The sequence below is a fragment of the Hemitrygon akajei genome, chromosome 10 (assembly GCF_048418815.1).
Source record: "Hemitrygon akajei chromosome 10, sHemAka1.3, whole genome shotgun sequence".
Classification (NCBI taxonomy): Eukaryota; Metazoa; Chordata; class Chondrichthyes; order Myliobatiformes; family Dasyatidae; genus Hemitrygon; species Hemitrygon akajei.
The window spans coordinates 176,928,668-176,947,289 of record NC_133133.1 but is presented as its reverse complement, the minus strand read 5'-3'; the positions used below and the strand labels follow the sequence as shown (position 1 = coordinate 176,947,289).

At 49.9% G+C, this 18,622-nt stretch overlaps 1 protein-coding gene and 1 long non-coding RNA gene across 5 annotated transcripts in view; one reads left to right on the top strand and one right to left on the bottom strand.

Moving 5' to 3' along the window:
- The window catches only part of ric8b (RIC8 guanine nucleotide exchange factor B), a 133,002-nt gene extending 125,286 nt beyond the window's left edge, over positions 1–7,716 (bottom strand). The window contains exons 1-2 of one of the 3 annotated variants that reach the window (XM_073059811.1): positions 7,470–7,716; positions 6,041–6,088 (exon numbers count right to left, since the gene is read on the bottom strand). In XM_073059811.1, the coding sequence (XP_072915912.1) occupies positions 6,041–6,088; positions 7,470–7,580 (159 nt within the window). In that variant the 5' untranslated portion in view covers positions 7,581–7,716. The remainder of the gene's footprint in view (positions 1–6,040; positions 6,089–7,469) is intronic. The other 2 variants (XM_073059809.1, XM_073059810.1) reach the window with 2 other exon arrangements.
- Positions 7,717–9,948: 2,232 nt separating this feature from the next.
- The window catches only part of LOC140735006 (uncharacterized), a 133,023-nt gene continuing 124,349 nt past the window's right edge, over positions 9,949–18,622 (top strand). For both annotated transcript variants that reach the window (XR_012100655.1, XR_012100656.1), the window contains exon 1: positions 9,949–11,762. This is a non-coding gene — a long non-coding RNA (uncharacterized lncRNA). The remainder of the gene's footprint in view (positions 11,763–18,622) is intronic.

Here is an 18,622-nt window from a genome sequence, read left to right as displayed (position 1 = left end):
AGCTGATAAGGTTGGTGATGGTATGGGAGACAGTGGCCTGGTGCTCCTTAGTGGGGTCATGATCAAGGGGTAAATAAGAAGAGGTATCAGAGAGTTGTCGCTGTGCCTCGGCCAGGTAGAGGTCAGTACGCCAGACTACAACAGCGCCCCCCCCCCCCCCCCCCATCAGTGGGTTTTATAGTGAGGTTGGGATTGGTGTGGAGGGAGTGGAGAGCACAACGTTCGGAAGGAGTGAGGTTGGAAATGGAACAAGGTGTGGTGAAATCGAGACGGTTGATGTCCCGTCGGCAATTAACAATAAAGAGATCTAGAACAGGCAGAAGACCAGAGCGGGGTGTCCATGAAGAGGAGGAGGGTTGAAGATGGGAGAAGGGGTCATCGGTGGGGGTAGGAGAGTCCTTGCCAAAGAAGTAAGCTCGGAGACGGAGCTGACGGAAGAAGAGTTCAGCATCATGGCGTACACGGAACTCACTGAGGTGTGGGCAAAGGGGGACAAAGGTGAGGCCCTAACTGAGGACAGAGCGCTCTGCCTCAGAGAGTTGAAGGTCGGAGGGAATGGTAAAGACCCGGCACAGATGAGAGATGGGATCAGAGGGGGGAGGGAGGCTGGTGGTGTCAATGGAGAGGGGAGGGTTGGGGTGAGAGGAAAATGGAGCCTCTGAGGGCCCAGGAACTGACGATGGGATCTGAGAGAGAGAGGATTGCAGAGTGGTGGTGGGGGAAGGGTACACGGGAGTCACAATCGCAGCATATGAAGACCCAGCCTGGAGTTCAAGGCTGGAGTCACAGTCAGTGGTTGTGCAATCGCTTTGAAGCTGTCCATGGTCGTTGGAACACGCATTAATGGTGGTGGAGTCCGGGTTTTGAATATGCCCTGGGTTGCTGGGGCCGCTGAGATCGACAGCCAGGGCCAATCCATGGTCGTTGGAACCTGCATTGATGTGCTGGAGTCCAGGTTTTCAATATGCCCTGGGTTGCTGGGGCGGCCGAGATTGACGGCTGGGGCCACGATACGAAGTTCATGCCTGCCAGTGGTGGAGCCAGCAGGCTCTGGGGCTGGCAGATGGAAGATCTATTGATCCTTGCAGGACATGATAAAGTCAAAGAAACAGCAATTGCACACATGGAACCGACAGAGGATGAAATAACGGACAAGTCCATTGAAAACGGAGACAAAGGTGTCCCGGAGGCATGGAAGGGATTGTGATAGGGACGCCAGATACCTTCTCATGGAGGAGAGTGTCGCCCTCAGAGCTCGACAGGAGAAACAATGGGAGGCAGAGTCAATTAAATGTGAGTACTTGGGATCCACACTCAGGTTGGAGGAACACCACCTTATATACCATCTGGGTAGCCTCCAACCTGATGGCATGAACATTGACTTCTCTAACTTCCGTTAACGCCCCTCCTCCCCTTCTTACCCCATCCCTGATATATTTAGTTTTTTCCCCCTCCTCTTTTTTTCTCTCTCTGCCCATCACTCTGCCTGTTCTCCATCTCCCTCTGGTGCTCCCCTCCCCCTTTCTTTCTCCCTAGGCCTCCCGTCCCATGATCCTTTCCCTTCTCCAGCTCTGTACCCCTTTTGTCAATCACCTTTCCAGCTCTCAGCTTCATCCCACCCCCTCTGGTCTTCTCCTATCATTTTGCATTTCCCCCTCCCCCTCCCCCTCCTACTTTCAAATCTGTTACTATCTTTCCTTTCAGTTAGTCCTGACAAAGGGTCACAGCCCGAAACATCGACTGTGCTTCTTCCTATGGATGCTGCCTGGCCTGCTGTGTTCCACCAGCATTTTGAGGATTTAGAAGGACTTAGATTATGAAAATGGGCAAGAAAGTGGCAAATGAAATATAATGTTGGAAAATGCACAATCATGCACTTTGGTAGGAAAAATAAATGTGCAGACTATTTTCTAAATGGGGAGAAAATCCAGGAATCTGAGATGCAGAGGGATTTGGGAGTCCTTGTGCAGAACACTCTGAAGGTTAACTTGCAGGTTGAGTCAGAGGTGAGGAAGGCAAATGCCATATTAGCATTCATTTCAAGAGGTCTAGAATACAAGAGCAAGGAGGTGATGCTGAGGCTTTATAAGGCACTGGTGAAGCCTCGCCTTGAGTACTGTGAACAGTCTTGGGCCCCTCATCTTAGAAAAGATGTGTTGGTAGTTGGAGAGGATCCAGAGGAGGTTCACAAGGATGATTGCAGGAATGAAAGGGTTATCATACGAGGAATGTTTGATGGCTCTGGGTCTGTACTCACTGGAATTCAGAAGGATGGGGGGGGGGGGGGGGAATCTCATTGAAACCTTTTGAACGTTGAAAGGTCTAGACAGAGTAGATATGTAAAGGATGTTTCCCATGGTGGGAGAGTCTAGGACAAGAGGACACTGCCTTAGGATAAAGGGGTACCCTTTCAAAACCAGAGATGCATAGAAATTTCTTCAGCCTGAGGGTGGTGAATTTCTGGAATTTGTTGCCATTATGCAGCTGTGGAGGCCAAGTCGTTGGGTGTATTTAAGGCAGAGATTGATAGGTTCCTGATTGGACATGGCATTAAAGGTTATGGGGAGAAGGACGGGTACTGGTGTTGAGGAGAGAAAAAAAGGATCAGTCACGATTGAATGGCGAAGCAGACTCGATGGGCCAGATGACCTAATTCTGTTCCTATGTCTTACGTTCTTATGTTCTAATCAGCGTGGATGCAGTGGGGCCCTGGATTGTTCCTTACACTCCTCCTCGATTTAGTGAGCAACTTAGGTCACGTTCATTGCTCTGCAGATGGTCTGAAACTGTACAGAGATGCCAGCAGAATTTTCCCAAAAAGGGGATGAAATAGGTTCATGAGGATATGGTGAGGAATCTTCTTGCCCACTGAGAACAAAGCAATGGCTCAGAAACTGGGGCCCTGGATTGTTCCTTACACTCCTCCTCGATTTAGTGAGCAACTTAGGTCACGTTCATTGCTCTGCAGATGGTCTGAAACTGTACAGAGATGCCAGCAGAATTTTCCCAAAAAGGGGATGAAATAGGTTCATGAGGATATGGTGAGGAATCTTCTTGCCCACTGAGAACAAAGCAATGGCTCAGAAACTCCCACACTCCAACTTAATTCCTTTCTTAAGAATTGTAAAAATGTTGACACTGCTGTTCTCTGGAATCCTCTCATTATACCAAATTTGAAAGAAGAGACTGTATCTCTTCCATACCAGCTCTATCCCTCTAATATAGAGATGTCAACTGTTTTGCCATATTGTTTAATGTCCTTGCTGTTCTTCTTGGTAAGAAGCCATACTCTGAGTCAACAAGAGATTCTTTTTCTACACTTCTGAACACAAAACTTCCAAGTGTAAAGAAAATTCTCTCTGCTTGGCAATCAGAGTGGATTCCAATTAATTAGGACACATTTTGGCCCAATTAAATGATACAGTTTTCCCAATTCGCCAAAATTTCATGCAAATAGTTAAAAACAAATAAAAAATAACTACCATTTAACAAAGTAACAATGTATTTAAATGAAATACAGAGCAAATTAGAACACTACCAATACTATTAGTTACCTGAAGCTGTTTCCAATAGTTATCGACAGAGGAATTCATCATCCATTTTCTTGTGATTGATTGTAAATGAACAAAATCAGTGGAAACACCTAGATACTTCATACAATGCTCTAGATGATTGCATCCCTCAAACCTTCAGTTTCATTGTAACATTCAAGATGATTGCTTATACCTTCAAATTCTTCATAGATCCTAATTTGTTGAAGTAGTGAAATAATTTCATTTTGACTCCCAGCCATTTCTGGGTTCTCCAAGCCTGAATGCTTGAAACCGCAGTGAGCAAAATAGTTCTGAATTGTGTTACTGCGATTTCTCACCAACTATCAGTGACAAAAATCACTGCGGTTTGAACACAAACACACGCAAGTGACGCTATTTTTAAAAACTGTTCACTACAAGCACGGTGTAGTGTCCAACAGCCATGCAACTGACAGTAGTTATTGTAGTACACTGCAATACATAATTTTAAAAACTTACAATGAGAAACAAAATTACAATGAAAAATGTATTAAAAACTCTAATTAAATAAGTTGTGCAAAAAGACAGCAAAGAAAAGGAAAAAAATATTGAGGTAATGTTCATGGGTTCATTGTCCATTCAGAAGTATGATGGCGGCGGGGATGAAACTGTTGCTAAAATGTTGAATATATGCCTTCAGGCTCCTGTACCTCCTCCTAGATCCAACGTACAGTTTTTCATAAATTTTACTGTATTGCTTTACTTGTAAATGCCTGCAAGAATATGAATCTCAAGGTAATATACGGTGACATAGGCTATATGCACTTTGATAATATTTAGCTGTATTTCATTTGGAGTTTGAAGACATTTGCTTTGTCAACTAAAGCACTCAAAAACCTCTATAGATATACTGTGGAGAGCATTCTGACAGGTTGAATCTGGTACGGGTGGGGGGAGGTGGCTACTGCACAGGACTGAAAGAAGCTACAGAAAATCATAAAATTACCGTAGTCAGCTCCATCTTGGGTACTAGCCTCTGAAGTACCAAAGATACCCTCAAGGAGCAGTGCCTCAGAAAGGAGATGTCCATTCACCCAGGGCATGCCCTGTTCTCATTGTTACCATCAGGGGGTACAGAAGCCTGAAAGCACACTCTCAGCAAATTCAGGAATAGCTGATGATGATAAACCTGATTCTGATTAAATTTACTTTGAACTTCTCCAGGGACAGGACAGTTATCATGAGCAAACCAGATATTTCTATACTCTCATGGAGAAACCCTCCCACTGTACTGTGGAATTATACTGAGGTATTCAGCCAGCCAAATTTGAAGGCATTGCCTGCACCCAGACATTGCAGGACCTGTGCATAAACCCAATTCACTGCCACAACAATAGCATGAAGGCTGCAAAATGTGTCAATTATGATTACTTTGCCACTGAGACCTTTAGAATATTGACAGACATCTACTACTAGAACACAGAACACCTAATAAATCATGAAAGATCAGGCTTTCTTTTTATGCAGAAAACAACATAATCTATAACTTGAACACAACCCACTGCCAAACATGAGCAATTCAATTACCCCTGGAATAAATTTCAGACAGGATACCAATAGTATCAACAGGTACAGTCTGCCTGACACACAAAATGCTGGAGGAACTCAACAGGTCAGGCAGCATCAATGAAGGGGAGTAAAAAGTTGCATTTTGGGCTGAGACTCTTCATCAATGATGTCTCAAGCATGCCTAATAAATCAATGTCTTTGGTGCAATGACAACCTTCTCAGAGTGTCCTGACCGGATCAGAATCAGGATTATCATCACCAGAATGTGACATGAAATTTAACTTAGCAGCAGCAGTTCAATGCAATATATAATCTAGCAGACAGAGAGAGAAAAATAATAAAAATAACACATAATAATAAATAAGTAAATCAATTAAGTATATTGAATAGATTTAAAAGAATGTACAAAAACAGAAATACTGTATTTTAAAAAAGTGAGGCAGAGGGCAATCCAGGCACTGCCTAACCAAAGTTTTATAATGTATTCCCATGGCTCTGGGCTTCTGTGGGAGGATAATGTACAGCTACTGAGTTCCTCCAACATTTTGTGTGCGTTACTTTAGATTTCCAGTACCTACAGAATTTCTTGTGTGTATGTGGGAGAATAATGGAGAGCTGCTGAGTTTCTCCAAAATTTTGTGTGTGGTACCTGCACAAAGGTCTTGAACATCATTCCCATTTAACTATTTAATTAAAGTTAAGCATTATTTAAACAGCATCAAACAAAATATTTAAATGTAAGGATGAAATAACAAATCATAAACACAAGAGATTCTGTAAGAAGATGAAGATGGAGAGGAACCAGGAGGTCACGTGGGAACAAAAGTCTGCAGAAATCTATTCTGACATGAACAGTTGAGAATGCCATTTATGTACATTGACAATGTCATACTCTGCTAAATGAGCGGGCATTTTGAGCAAACATTTCTGAGGTTGTTGGGTATTTATCAGTTCCTTACCTTTCTAGCTTCTTGTTCGTTTTGATCAAACTTGAAAGTTTGGCTGTTCTGTTAAATAAAACACAGAAAATGTCCGAAACATCACAAACAAGAGTAAGCACTGCAACAGGGTACTCCAACTACTAGGAAAGGTTATCAAACATACTGTTATTTCATGTCACTGTCAAATTGTGCTCCAATTCAACCTTACATTTTCCTACACAATATGCCCAGCCCCACAATTCTGGAGGGTGAGGGGATGGTTGGTGGAGAAAGGGAGGGGTCAGAGGAGCGAGAGCAGGGTGGGGTCATGGCAGAGAGGGCAGGATGGGGGAAGCGGGTGGAGTGGGAGGTGAGTGGGCGGAGGGAAGGGGGACAGTGGGGGGAGGGGAGGGGTGAGTTGGGGAGGGGGAGTGGGTGAGTGTGCAAAGGGAGAAAGTGGGAGGGGGTGAGTATAAGGGTGGGAGAGTTGGGGGAAGAATGGAAGGATTGGGATAGAGGGAGAGTTGGGGGAAGAATGGGAGGATTGGGATAGAGGGAGAGGAGAGAGTGGAGGGGAGGGAGAGAGTGGGGAGGGGAGAATGGGGAAGAGGAGGTTGGGGAGAGTAGGGGAGAGGGGAGTGAGGAGAGTGGGTGGGAGGAGAGTGGAAGGGGAAGAGGGGAGGGTGGGTGAGGGGAGGGGAGAGCGAATGAATGGGGAGAGGGAGAAGAGAGTGAGGGGGAGAGGGAGGGGAGAGTGAGGGGAGGAGAGAGTGAGGGGGAGGGGAGGAGAGAGTGAGGGGGAGGGGAGGAGAGAGTGAGGGGGAGGGGAGGAGAGAGAGTGAGGGGGAGGGGAGGAGAGAGAGTGAGGGGGAGGGGAGGAGAGAGAGTGAGGGGGAGGGGAGGAGAGAGGGGGAGAGGGAGGAGAGAGTGAGGGGAGGAGGAGATAGTGAGGGGGAGGGGAGATAATTGGAAGAGAAGGGAATTACGAGCCGGAGAAGGAGAATGGGGGGGGGCGGAGAAGGAGAATGGGGGGGGAGAAGGAGAATGGGGGGGAGAAGGAGAATGGGGGAGGGAATTGGGGGAGAAGGAGAATGGGGAGGGAATTGAGGGAAGGCTGGAGGAGGCGAATGGAGGGGAGGGATTTGAGGAAGGCTGGAGGAGGAGAATGGAGTGGAGAGAATTGAGGGAAGGCTGGAGAAGGAGAATGGAGGGGAGGGATTTGAGGAAGGCTGGAGGAGGAGAATGGAGTTGAGGGAAGGCTGGAGGAAGAGAATTGGAGAAAGGGAATTAGGGGAAATTGAAGTTGTGGAATTGGGGGAAGCAGTGGTCGAAAGCGGATTGCAGCTATGCGCTGCGGAGCGAGGAGAGGAGGGAAGGGAATGGAAGGGACTGAACTGTTTTGAGGCGGTAGCGGGTTATCGTTCCCCGTCGCCGCACGTCAGCCCAAGGCCTCCGGCCTGTCTCTCACCTGCCGGTTGAATCCCCGCAACTGCCGCTCCAGCTCGGCGTTGTCGCCGCTCTCCAACGCCGCCAGCGCCGCCTCTACGTTCACCTCGGTCCCGCGCTCGACCGCCGACATCCCGAGGCCCGGCTCAGCCCGACACTCGAGTTGCAGCCGCTCCCGCAGCGTCCTGTCTCGCCCCGCCCACCGACCTAACCCATCACCCGGCGGTCCCGTCACCCCAGCAACGGCGCGGGCGGGGCCTAATTGAGTGGGGAGCGTTGAGGCTGGGTGTTTGGTGTTAGTGGTGGTGCTGGCTGAAATGGGTAGGGGCTGAGAGTGGGTGTAGGGTGAAGATGAAGTCGAGAAGTGGACGGGATAGAGGTTGGTGTAAGGCAGGAGATAAGTGTTAGTACGGATAGTAGAGATGCGTGTAGGGTTTGTGGAGTTCAACTTAAGGTAGTGGAGCTGGGTGTAGGGTAGAGGAGAAAGGTGCAGGGTAGTGGAGATGAGTGTAGTGCAGTTGATATGGCTATAGGATACTGGAGATGAGTGTAGGGTAGTTGGATGAGTGTACTGTAGTGGAAGTGGGTATATGGTGGGAATGAGTGTTTTGTAATGGAGATGGGTGAGGAATAGTGGAGTGTAGGGTTTGTGGAGTTGAGCTTAGGAGGGTGGAGAAGGGTAGCAGAGATGGGTATGGGGTACTGGGGATGTGTATAGCGTAGAGGAGGTGGGTGTGGAGTACTGGAGATGAATGTAGGGTAGTGGAGATGAGTGTCAGGTAGTGGAATGAATGTAGTGGAGTTAGGTGTTGGTTAGTGGAGATGGATGTAGGTTAATGGAGGTGGGTTAAGGTAATGAAGATGAGTGGATGATAGAGGAGGTGGGTGCAGGGTAGCGGAGATAAGTGTACGGTACTGGGGGAGAGTGGAAGTGGGCACAGGGTAATGGAGATGACTGTAGGATAGTGGAGTTGGTTGTAGGGAGATGAGGTGAGTGTATGGCAGCGGAGATGGGTGCAGGGTAGTGGATATGTGTTTAGGTTGGAGAAGAGTGTTAGTGCAGGTGGGTGTCAGGTAGTGGAACTGGGTGTAGGGTAGCGGAGATGGATGTAGGGTAGTGGAAATGAGTGTAGGGTTATGGAGGCGTGTTTAGTGTGGAGATGAGTGCAAAGGAATGGAAAAGTGTGTAGGGTGGTGATTAGTGTACTGGAGTTGACTGTTGGGTAGTTGAGCTGGGTATAGGGTAGTGGAGTGTAGGGTTTGTGGAGTTCAGCTTAAGGTAGTGGAGCTGGGTGTATGGTAGAGGAGATAGGTGCAGGGTAGTGGAGATGAGTGTAGTGCAGTTGATATGGCTATAGGGTACTGGAGATGGGTGTAGGGTAGTGGAAGTGGGTGTATGATGGGAATTAGTGTTTTGTAATGGAGATGGGTGAGGAATAGTGGAGTGTAAGGTTTGTGGAGTTGAGCTTAGGAGGGTGGAGTAGGGTAGTGGAGACGGGTATGGGGTACTGGGGATGTGTATGGCGTAGAGGAGGTGGGTGTGGAGTACTGGAGATGAATGTAGGGTAGTGGAGATGAGTGTCAAGTAGTGGAGGTAGTATGTGGTAGTGGAATGAGTGTAGGGTTATGGAGGCGTGTTTAGTGTAGAGATGAGTGCACAGTGCATAGCATAGTGGAGATGAGCGGAAGGTAGTGGAGATAAATGTTATGTAATGGAGATGGGTGAAGTCTAGTTGAATATAGGGTAGTGGAAATGAGTGTAGGGCAGTGGAGATGAGTGTCGGATGGAGATCAGTGTAATGGAGTGGAAAATGGTGTAGGATGGGGACGAGTAATGTATTGGAATTGGGTGAATGGTAGTGCAGGGTAGGGTTTGTGGAGTTGAGGGTAGGGTAGTGGAGATGAATTTCAGTTGAGATCAGTGTAGGGCAGTCGAGGTGGGTGTTGGTCATTAGAAGAGCATGTAAGGTAGTGGAAGTGTGTATAGGGTAGCAGTGATGAATATCAAGTAGTGGAGATGAGTGTAGAGTACTGGTGGTGGGTGTAGGGTAGTGGAGGTGGTAGGATAGCAGAGATGAATATTGAGTAGTGGCAGTCAGTGTTGGTTAGTGGAGCTGGGCGCAGGGTCGTGGAGATAGACACATGGTCATGGAGATGTGCGCAGAGTAATAGAATGGTTACAGAGTCCATGGAGATGGGTGTAGGGTAGTGGAGATGAGTGTTGGGTAGTAGAGTTCATTGTAGAGTAGTGGAATGACAGTGATGGGTATGAGTGTAGTGTAGTAGAGTGGGGTGAAAAATAGTGAAGGTGGTTTGAGGGTAATGGAGCTGGGTTTTGAGTAGCAGAGATGGGTACTGGAGATAAGATTAGGGTAGTGGAAATGGTTGTTGGGTGGTGGAGGTGGGAGTAAGGTTGTGGTGAAGGGTGTAGGGTCGTGGGGATGAGCATAGGGAGGTGGAGATAAGTGTAGGGCAGTGGAAATGGGTGGAGGGGAGTGTAGTGTGAAGATGTGTGTCGGGTGGTGGAATTAATGTAGTGGGGATGAGTGTAGGTTAGCGGAGATGTGTGTAAGGTCACGGAGGTGGGTGTAGGGTAGTGGAGGTGGATGAAGGTTAGCGGAAGTGGGTGTAGGGTAGTGGAGGTGAGCGTCGATGGTGGAGGGGTGCAGGGTGGTGAAGATGAGTGTAGGTTAGTGCAGATGAGTGTGGGGCAGTAGAGATGTGTGTAGGGTCGAAGTGAGTGTAGGGTTGCGAGATGGGTGTAAGGAAGAGGAAACTGCTGTGGGGTAGGGAAGATGAGTGATTGGAGGCTAGTGGGGATGTGTGTAGGGTAGTGGAAATGTTATTGGGTAGTAGTGATGAGTATAGGGTTATGGAGATAGGTTAGGTAGCAGAGGTGAGTGTAGGCTAGTGGAGATGGTTATAGAGCAGTGGAGGTGGGGGTAGGGCATTGGAGATGGGTGTAGTGTGGGGATGAGTGTAATGTAGTGGCGATAGGTGAAGCGTAGTGGAGCTGGATGTAGGGTAGGTGTATGGTAATGGAGATGGGAGTAGTGTAGTGGAGATGAATGTGTAGGGTGAGGGGGTGTAGGATGTCGATGGGAATAGAGGTGGGTGAAGGGTAGAGTGAAGGCTGTAGGATGAGTGCTGAATTGGTGTGTAGGGTATGGGTAGGCTTGAGGTTAGGTGAGTGCAATAGTGTGAATTAGGTTGAGGGTGAGTGACTGAGTGTGGTTGAGGGCAAGTACAAAACTGAGTAGGGTTGAGGGCGAGTGGGTGGAAGTGAATGAGGTTGGGTGTGAGTGTGCTTGAGGGTGAGTACAAGGGTGTGAGTGGTGATGAGAGCGAGTGGGTGGAAGTGAATGAGGTTGAGGGCGAGTGGGAGGATGTGGGTGGGATTTGAGTGTGGTTGAGGGTGAGTACGAGGGTATGGGTGTGGATGAGAGCGAATGAGTGGAAGTGAATTGGGTTGAGGGTGAGTATGAGTATGGGAGTGTGGTTGAGAGCGAGTATGAGGATGTGAGTAGGGTTTAAGGTGGGTGGGTGGAAGTGAATGAGGTTAAGGGAGAGTAGGAGGGTGTAAGTGGGAGGATGTCAATGAGTTTGAGGGTGAGTGGGAGTGTGTGAGTGGGGTTGAGGGCGAGTGGAGGGTGTGAGGGGGTTTGAGGGTGAGAGATGGTGTGGGTGGTGTTAAGGGCAAGTGCAGGGATGTGTGTCTTGTTGAGGGTGAATGAGTGGGGTTGAGAAAGTGGTGTTTAGGGTGAGTGTGAGACTGAGGGTGAGTGAGAGGGTGTGAGTGGAATTGAGGGTGAGTGGGTGGAAGTGAATGAGTTTGAGTGTGAGTGGGGTTGAGGGCGAGTGGGAGTGTGATCATCAACCACCATATCCCTCATCCCTGTACAAAAAAAGCAAAGGAAAATGGAACAGGCACATTGACCTCCAAATCAACCTTCCCCGCACAGGAAAAAAAGAGAAAAATTGGGCAACAAACACAAAATCTGAAAAACTATAAAACTGGAGAAAAAAGTCTGCAGTCCAAGTCTATATCCTAAAGGCAGAATACCAGTGGCAGGCCTTTCCATCTCCGGCAGCGAGCTATCCCACCAGTGATCAAAATGCAGTGTCCCCTCTCCGACAGCAGAGCGATTCCCCAGCGATAAAAAGGCTGTCTCCCTTCTCTGACAGAAGAGCAATTTTCCAATGATAAAAAGGCAGTTTCTCATCTCCGGCAGAAGAAAGATCCCCTAGCGATAAAAAGGCAGTCTCCCATCTCTGGCAGAAGAGCGATTCCCCAGCGATATCGACATGGAAGAAGGTGAGGAGACATCAATATGGGAGAGGGTGATGGATTGTGCTTGTGGGAGTGGGTGAGGGCATGTCAACGTGGGTGAAGGTGAGGAGAAGTTGACGTGGGAGAGGATGACGGCATGTCTGCATAGGTGAGACTGACGAGATGTTGATGTGGGAGAGCATGATGAGACGTTGGTGGGAGAGGGTGAGGACATGTCGACGAGGGAGAGGGCGAGGACACGTCGACGAGGGAGAGGGCGAGGACACGTGGAAGAGGGAGTGGGCGAGGACACGTCGACGAGGGAGAGGGCGAGGACACGTCGAAGAGGGAGAGGGCGAGGACACGTCGAAGAGGGAGTGGGCGAGGACACGTCGAAGAGGGAGAGGGCGAGGACACGTCGACGAGGGAGTGGGCGAGGACACGTCGAAGAGGGAGTGGGCGAGGACACGTCGACGAGGGAGTGGGCGAGGACACGTCGACGAGGGAGAGGGCGAGGACACGTCGACGAGGGAGTGGGCGAGGACACGTCGAAGAGGGAGAGGGCGAGGACACGTCGACGAGGGAGTGGGCGAGGACACGTCAACGAGGGAGAGGGCGAGGACACGTCGACGAGGGAGTGGGCGAGGACACGTCGACGAGGGAGTGGGCGAGGACACGTCGACGAGGGAGAGGGCGAGGACACGTCGACGAGGGAGTGGGCGAGGACACGTCGACGAGGGAGTGGGCGAGGACACGTCGAAGAGGGAGAGGGCGAGGACACGTCGACGAGGGAGTGGGCGAGGACACGTCGAAGAGGGAGAGGGCGAGGACACGTCGACGAGGGAGTGGGCGAGGACACGTCGAAGAGGGAGAGGGCGAGGACACGTCGACGAGGGAGTGGGCGAGGACACGTCGACGAGGGAGAGGGCGAGGACACGTCGAAGAGGGAGAGGGCGAGGACACGTCGACGAGGGAGTGGGCGAGGACACGTCGACGAGGGAGAGGGCGAGGACACGTCGACGAGGGAGAGGGCGAGGACACGTCGAAGAGGGAGAGGGCGAGGACACGTCGAAGAGGGAGTGGGCGAGGACACGTCGACGAGGGAGAGGGCGGGGACACGTCGAAGAGGGAGAGGGCGAGGACACGTCGAAGAGGGAGAGGGCGAGGACACGTCGAAGAGGGAGAGGGCGAGGACACGTCGAAGAGGGAGTGGGCGAGGACACGTCGAAGAGGGAGAGGGCGAGGACACGTCGAAGAGGGAGAGGGCGAGGACACGTCGAAGAGGGAGAGGGCGAGGACACGTCGAAGAGGGAGTGGGCGAGGACACGTCGAAGAGGGAGAGGGCGAGGACACGTCGAAGAGGGAGTGGGCGAGGACACGTCGAAGAGGGAGAGGGCGAGGACACGTCGAAGAGGGAGAGGGCGAGGACACGTCGAAGAGGGAGAGGGCGAGGACACGTCGAAGAGGGAGAGGGCGAGGACACGTCGAAGAGGGAGTGGGCGGGGACACGTCGACGAGGGAGAGGGCGGGGACACGTCGAAGAGGGAGAGGGCGAGGACACGTCGACGAGGGAGAGGGCGAGGACACGTCGAAGAGGGAGAGGGCGAGGAGACGTCGAAGAGGGAGTGGGCGAGGTCACGTCAAAGAGGGAGAGGGCGAGGACACGTCGAAGAGGGAGAGGGCGAGGACACGTCGAAGAGGGAGAGGGCGAGGACACGTCGACGAGGGAGTGGGCGGGGACACGTCGAAGAGGGAGAGGGCGGGGACACGTCGAAGAGGGAGAGGGCGGGGACACGTCGAAGAGGGAGAGGGCGAGGAGACGTCGACGAGGGAGAGGGCGAGGAGACGTCGACGAGGGAGAGGGCGAGGACACGTCGAAGAGGGAGAGGGCGAGGACACGTCGAAGAGGGAGAGGGCGAGGAGACGTCGAAGAGGGAGTGGGCGAGGTCACGTCGAAGAGGGAGAGGGCGAGGACACGTCGAAGAGGGAGAGGGCGAGGACACGTCGAAGAGGGAGAGGGCGAGGAGATGTCGACGAGGGAGTGGGCGAGGACACGTCGAAGAGGGAGAGGGCGAGGACATGTCGATGAGGGAGAGGGCAAAGGCATATCCACGTGAGAGAAGGCAAGGAGATGTTGAAATGGTGAAGGGATATGGATGTGGGAGAGGGTAAGGGCATGTCGACGTGGGTGATGGTGTGGAGATGTTGACGTGGAAGAGCGTGAGGGCGTGTCGACATGGAAGAGGGTGAGGAGAAGATGTAGGAGTTACTTTTTAAGGATGAAGTGATGGAGTACTTGGTGACACAGGACAAGATAGGACAAAGGCAGCATGGTTTCTTTCAGGGAAAATCCTGCCTGACGAACCTGTTGGAATTTTTTGAGATTGCAAGTAGGGTAGAGAGAGGGATGCAGTGGATGTTGTATATTTGGACTTTCAGAAGGCCTTTGACAAGGTCCCACACATGAGGCTGCTTACCAAGTTAAGAGCCTATGGTATTAGAGGAAAGTTACTAACATGGTTACAGCATTGGCTGATTGGAAAAAGGTAGTGAGTGGAAATAAAAGGATCCTTGTCTGGCTGCCAGTGACTAGTGATGTACCGTGGGGTTCGGTGTTGGGACCACTTCTTTTTATGCTGTATATAAATGATTTAGATGATGAAATAGATGGTTTTGTTGCCAAGTTTGCAGATGATACGAAGATTGGTGGAGGGGCAGGTAGTGTTGAGGAAACAGGTAGGATACAGAAGGACTTAGATTAGGAGAATGGACAAGAAAGTGGTAAATGAAATATAATTTTGAAAAATGCTTGGTTATGCACTTTGATAGTAGAAATTAAATGTGTGGACTATTTTCTAAACAGGGAGAAAATCCCAAAATCTGAGATCCAAGGGGACTTAGGAGTCCTTGTGCAGAACATTCTAAAAGTTAACTTGCAGGTTGAGTCAGTAGTGAGGAGGGCAAATGCAATGTTAGCATTCATTTCAAGAGATCTAGAATACAAGAGCAGGGATGTGATGCTGAGGCTTTATAAGGCACTGGTGAGGTCTCACCTTGAGTATTGTGTACAGTTTTGGGCTCCTCATCTTAGAAGAGATGTGCTGACATTGCAGAGGGTCCAGAGGAGGTTCACAAGGATGATTCCAGGAATGAAAGGGTTATCATACGAGGAATGTTTGATGGCTCTGGGTCTGTACTCACTGAAATTTATAAGGATGAAGGGGGGATATCATTGAAACCTTTCAAACGTTGAAAGGCCTAGACAGAGTAGATGTGAAAAGGATGTTTCCCATGGTGGGAGAGTCTGGGACAAGAGGTCACGGCCTCAGGATAGAGGAGCATCCATTCAAAACAGAGATGCAGAGAAATTTCTTTAGCCAGAGTGTAGTGAATTTGCGGAATTTGTTGCCATGTGCACTGCTGAAGCCAGGGCATTGGGTGAATTTAAAGTAGAGATTGATAGGTTCTTGATCGGACATAGCATGAAGGTTACAGGGAGAAGGCTGGGAAATGGGGTTGAGGAGGAGAAAGAAAAAGGCTCAGCCATGGTTGAATGACAGAGCAGACTTGATGGGCTAAATGGCTTAATTCTGCTCCTATGTCTTAAGGTTTTATGGAGATGTCAACATGAGAGACGGTAATGGATTATGCTTATGGGATGGGGGAGGGTATGTTGGCGTTCAGCGGCTGAGGAGGTGTTGATGTGGGAGAGGGTGAGGAGATGTTGAAATAGTAGAGGGTGAAGAGTTGTCGATGTGGGAGAAGGTATGTTGGCGTTCAGCAGCTGAGGAGATGTCGATGTGGGAGAGGGTGAGAAGATGTTGAAATAGTAGAGGGTGAAGAGTTGTCGATGTGGGAGAAGATGAAGAGATGTCAATGTGGGAGAGGGCGAGGAGATGGCGAGGTGGGAGAGGGTGAGGAATTGTTGATGTGAAAGAGGCTGAGGAGATGTCGATGTGAGAGCAACTGAGGGCATGTCGATGTGGAAGAGAGTGAGGAGATGTCAAGGTGGGAGAGGGTGACAGCATGTCAGTGAAGTAGAGAGTGACAGGATGTTGATGTCGGAGAGGGTGATGTCATGTCAACGTGGGAGAAGATGACAGCATATTGACGAGGGAGGCGGTGAGGAGATGTTGATGAGGGTATGTTGACGTGGGAGAGGGTGCGGGCATGTCGACATGGGTGACAGTGAGAAGATGTTGATGTGGGAGAAGCTGAGGAGATGTCGATGTGGAAGAGCGTGAGAGATGTCGACGCGGAAGAGTGTGAGAGATGTTGATGTTGAAGAGGGTGAGGATATGTCAGCATGGGAAAAGATGAGAGGATGTTGATGTAGGAAGAATGAGGAGAGGTCGATGTGGGAGAAGGTGACAACATGTCAATTTTGGAGAGGCTGAGGAGATGTTGACGTGGTAAGTGGTGAAGGCATATCGACGTGAAAGAGGGTGGCAGCATGTCAACTTTGGAGACGGTAAAGAGATGCCGACATGGGATAGGGTGAGCACATGTCAATGTGGGAGAAGGTGATAGCATGTCGACGTTGAAGATGAGATGTAGATGAGGGAAGAGGGTGAGGGCATATCGACATGGAAGAGGATGAGGAGATGTCAACATGGCAGGGGGAATAAATGTCGAGGGTGATGCTGAGGAGATGTTGACGTTCGAGAGGGTGAAGATAAGTCGACTTTGAAGAGGGCGAGGGCACGTTGGTGTGGGTGAAGAGATGTTGACGTGGGAGAGAGTGAGAACATGTCGATCTGGGAGAGGGTAAAGAGATGTCCACATGGGAAAGTCTGAAGAGATGTCTACGTGGGATAGGGCGAGGACATGTCTATGTGGGAGAGGGCGAGGAGATGTTGACATGGGAGAGAGCGAGGAGATGTTAAGTTGTTAGAAGCTGAGGAGAAGTCGATGTGGAGATGGGCGAGGAGATGTTACCATGGGAGAGGTAAGGGAGCTATCGACATGGGAGGTGATGGCATGTCAACGTGGGAGAGGGTGAGGAGGTGTAGAGGTGGGAGAGAGTGAGGGAGTATCAATGTGGGAGTGGGTGAAGAGATGTCAATGTGCGAGAGGGTGAAGAGATGACAACGTGGGAGAGGGTGAGGAGATGTCGTCGTGGGAGAGGATGACGATATGTTAGCATAGGAGAGGGTGATAGGAAGAGAATGAGGAGAGGTCGATGTGGGTGAAGGTGACATCATGTTAATATTGGGGAGGATGAGGAGATATAGAGTTGGGAGAGGATGATGAAATTTGTTGATGGATAGGCTCAGAAGTTGTTGATGTGGTAGATGGTGAGGGCATATCAATGTGGCAGGTGGTGACAGCATATCAACATTGGAGATGGTGAAAAGATGTTGACATGGGAAAGGGTGAGGAGATGTCTACGTGGAAATGAGCAAGAGCATATCGACAAAGAAGAGGGTGAGGAAATGTCAACGGGAGAGGGTGACAGGATGTAGCTGTAGGAGAGATGGAGGAGATGTTAATATGGGAGAAGGTGACAGCACGTTAATGTTGAAGAATATGAGATGTTGATGTGGAGGATGGTGAGGGCATATTGACATGGGAAAGGGTGACAGGATGTTAATATGTGAGAAGTGAGGAGATGTCGATGTGGGAGAGGGTGAGGAGATTTCGATGTGGGAAAGGGTGAGGAGGTGGGAGAGAGTGTGAGTTGGAGCCAGTGGGCGAGGAGATGTCACTGTTGGGGAGGATGAGGAGAAGGCGACGTGAGTGAGGGCTTATCAACATGGGAGAGGCTGTCAGCATGTTGATGTGGGAGAATGAGAGGAGATGTTGACGTCAGAGAGAGCAAAGGCATGTTGACATGGGAGAGGGTGAGGAGATAAGTGGGAGAGGGTAAAGAGATGTCCATGTGGTAGAGTCTGAAGAGATGTCAATGTGGGGGAGGGTGAGAGCATGTCGATGTGGGAGTGAGTGAAGAGATGTTGACATGGGAGAGGGCGAGGGTATGTTGACGGAGAGGATGAAGAGATGTTCATGTGGGAGAGTGTGAGGAGATGTTGACTTAAGAGTGGGTTAAGAGCGATCCAGGTGGGAGAGGCTGAAGAGGTGTCGAAGTGGGAGAAGGCATATCGATGTGGGATGATCTGGATGATAATGTGATAAACTAGATCAGCAAATTTTCAGAGGAGACCAAGATTGGGGGTGTAGTGGACAGTAAGGAATACTATCAAAGCTTGCAGCAGGCTCTAGATCAGTTGGAAAATTGGGCTGAAAAATGGCAGATTGTATTTAACGCAGACCAGTGTGAGGCTTTGCACTTTGGTAGGACCAGCCAGGGTAGGTAGGACACTGAGAAGTGTGGTAAAACAAAGGGATCTGGGAATACAGGTCCATAATTCATTTAATGTAGCATTACTGGTAGATAAGGTTGCAAAGAAAACTTTTGGCACTTTAGCCTTCACAAATCACAGTATTGAGTGCAGAAGATGGGATGGCATTAGCAGCAGACCAATCAATTCGAAGAGAGAGAGAGCTTTGCACAGGTCAGGGAGAAGAGTTTAAAAAAGGAGTGTTTTGCAGGGCTCAGCGCATTAGAATAATGGGTATGACTGTGAGGTCAGTTTTCTGTTCTGGGTGTCAGATGTGGGTTGTCCAGGAGAATTCCTGCTTCCCTGATGGCCACATCTGCGCCAGGTGCATCGAGCTGCAGCTCCTTAGAGACAGAGTTAGATCATCAAGCTGCAGCTCCGGTTCCCTTTTGTCTTGTTAGAGAGAGTGAGGATGTCATAGGCAGGAGATACAGGCAGGTAGTCAGCCCGGGGCCACAGGAGACAGATAAGTGGGTGACAGTCAGCAGAGGGAAGGGAGGGCATCAGGTAGTGGAGAGCACTGTGGCTGTCCCCTTAATAATAATTACGGGGGGGGGGGGGGGG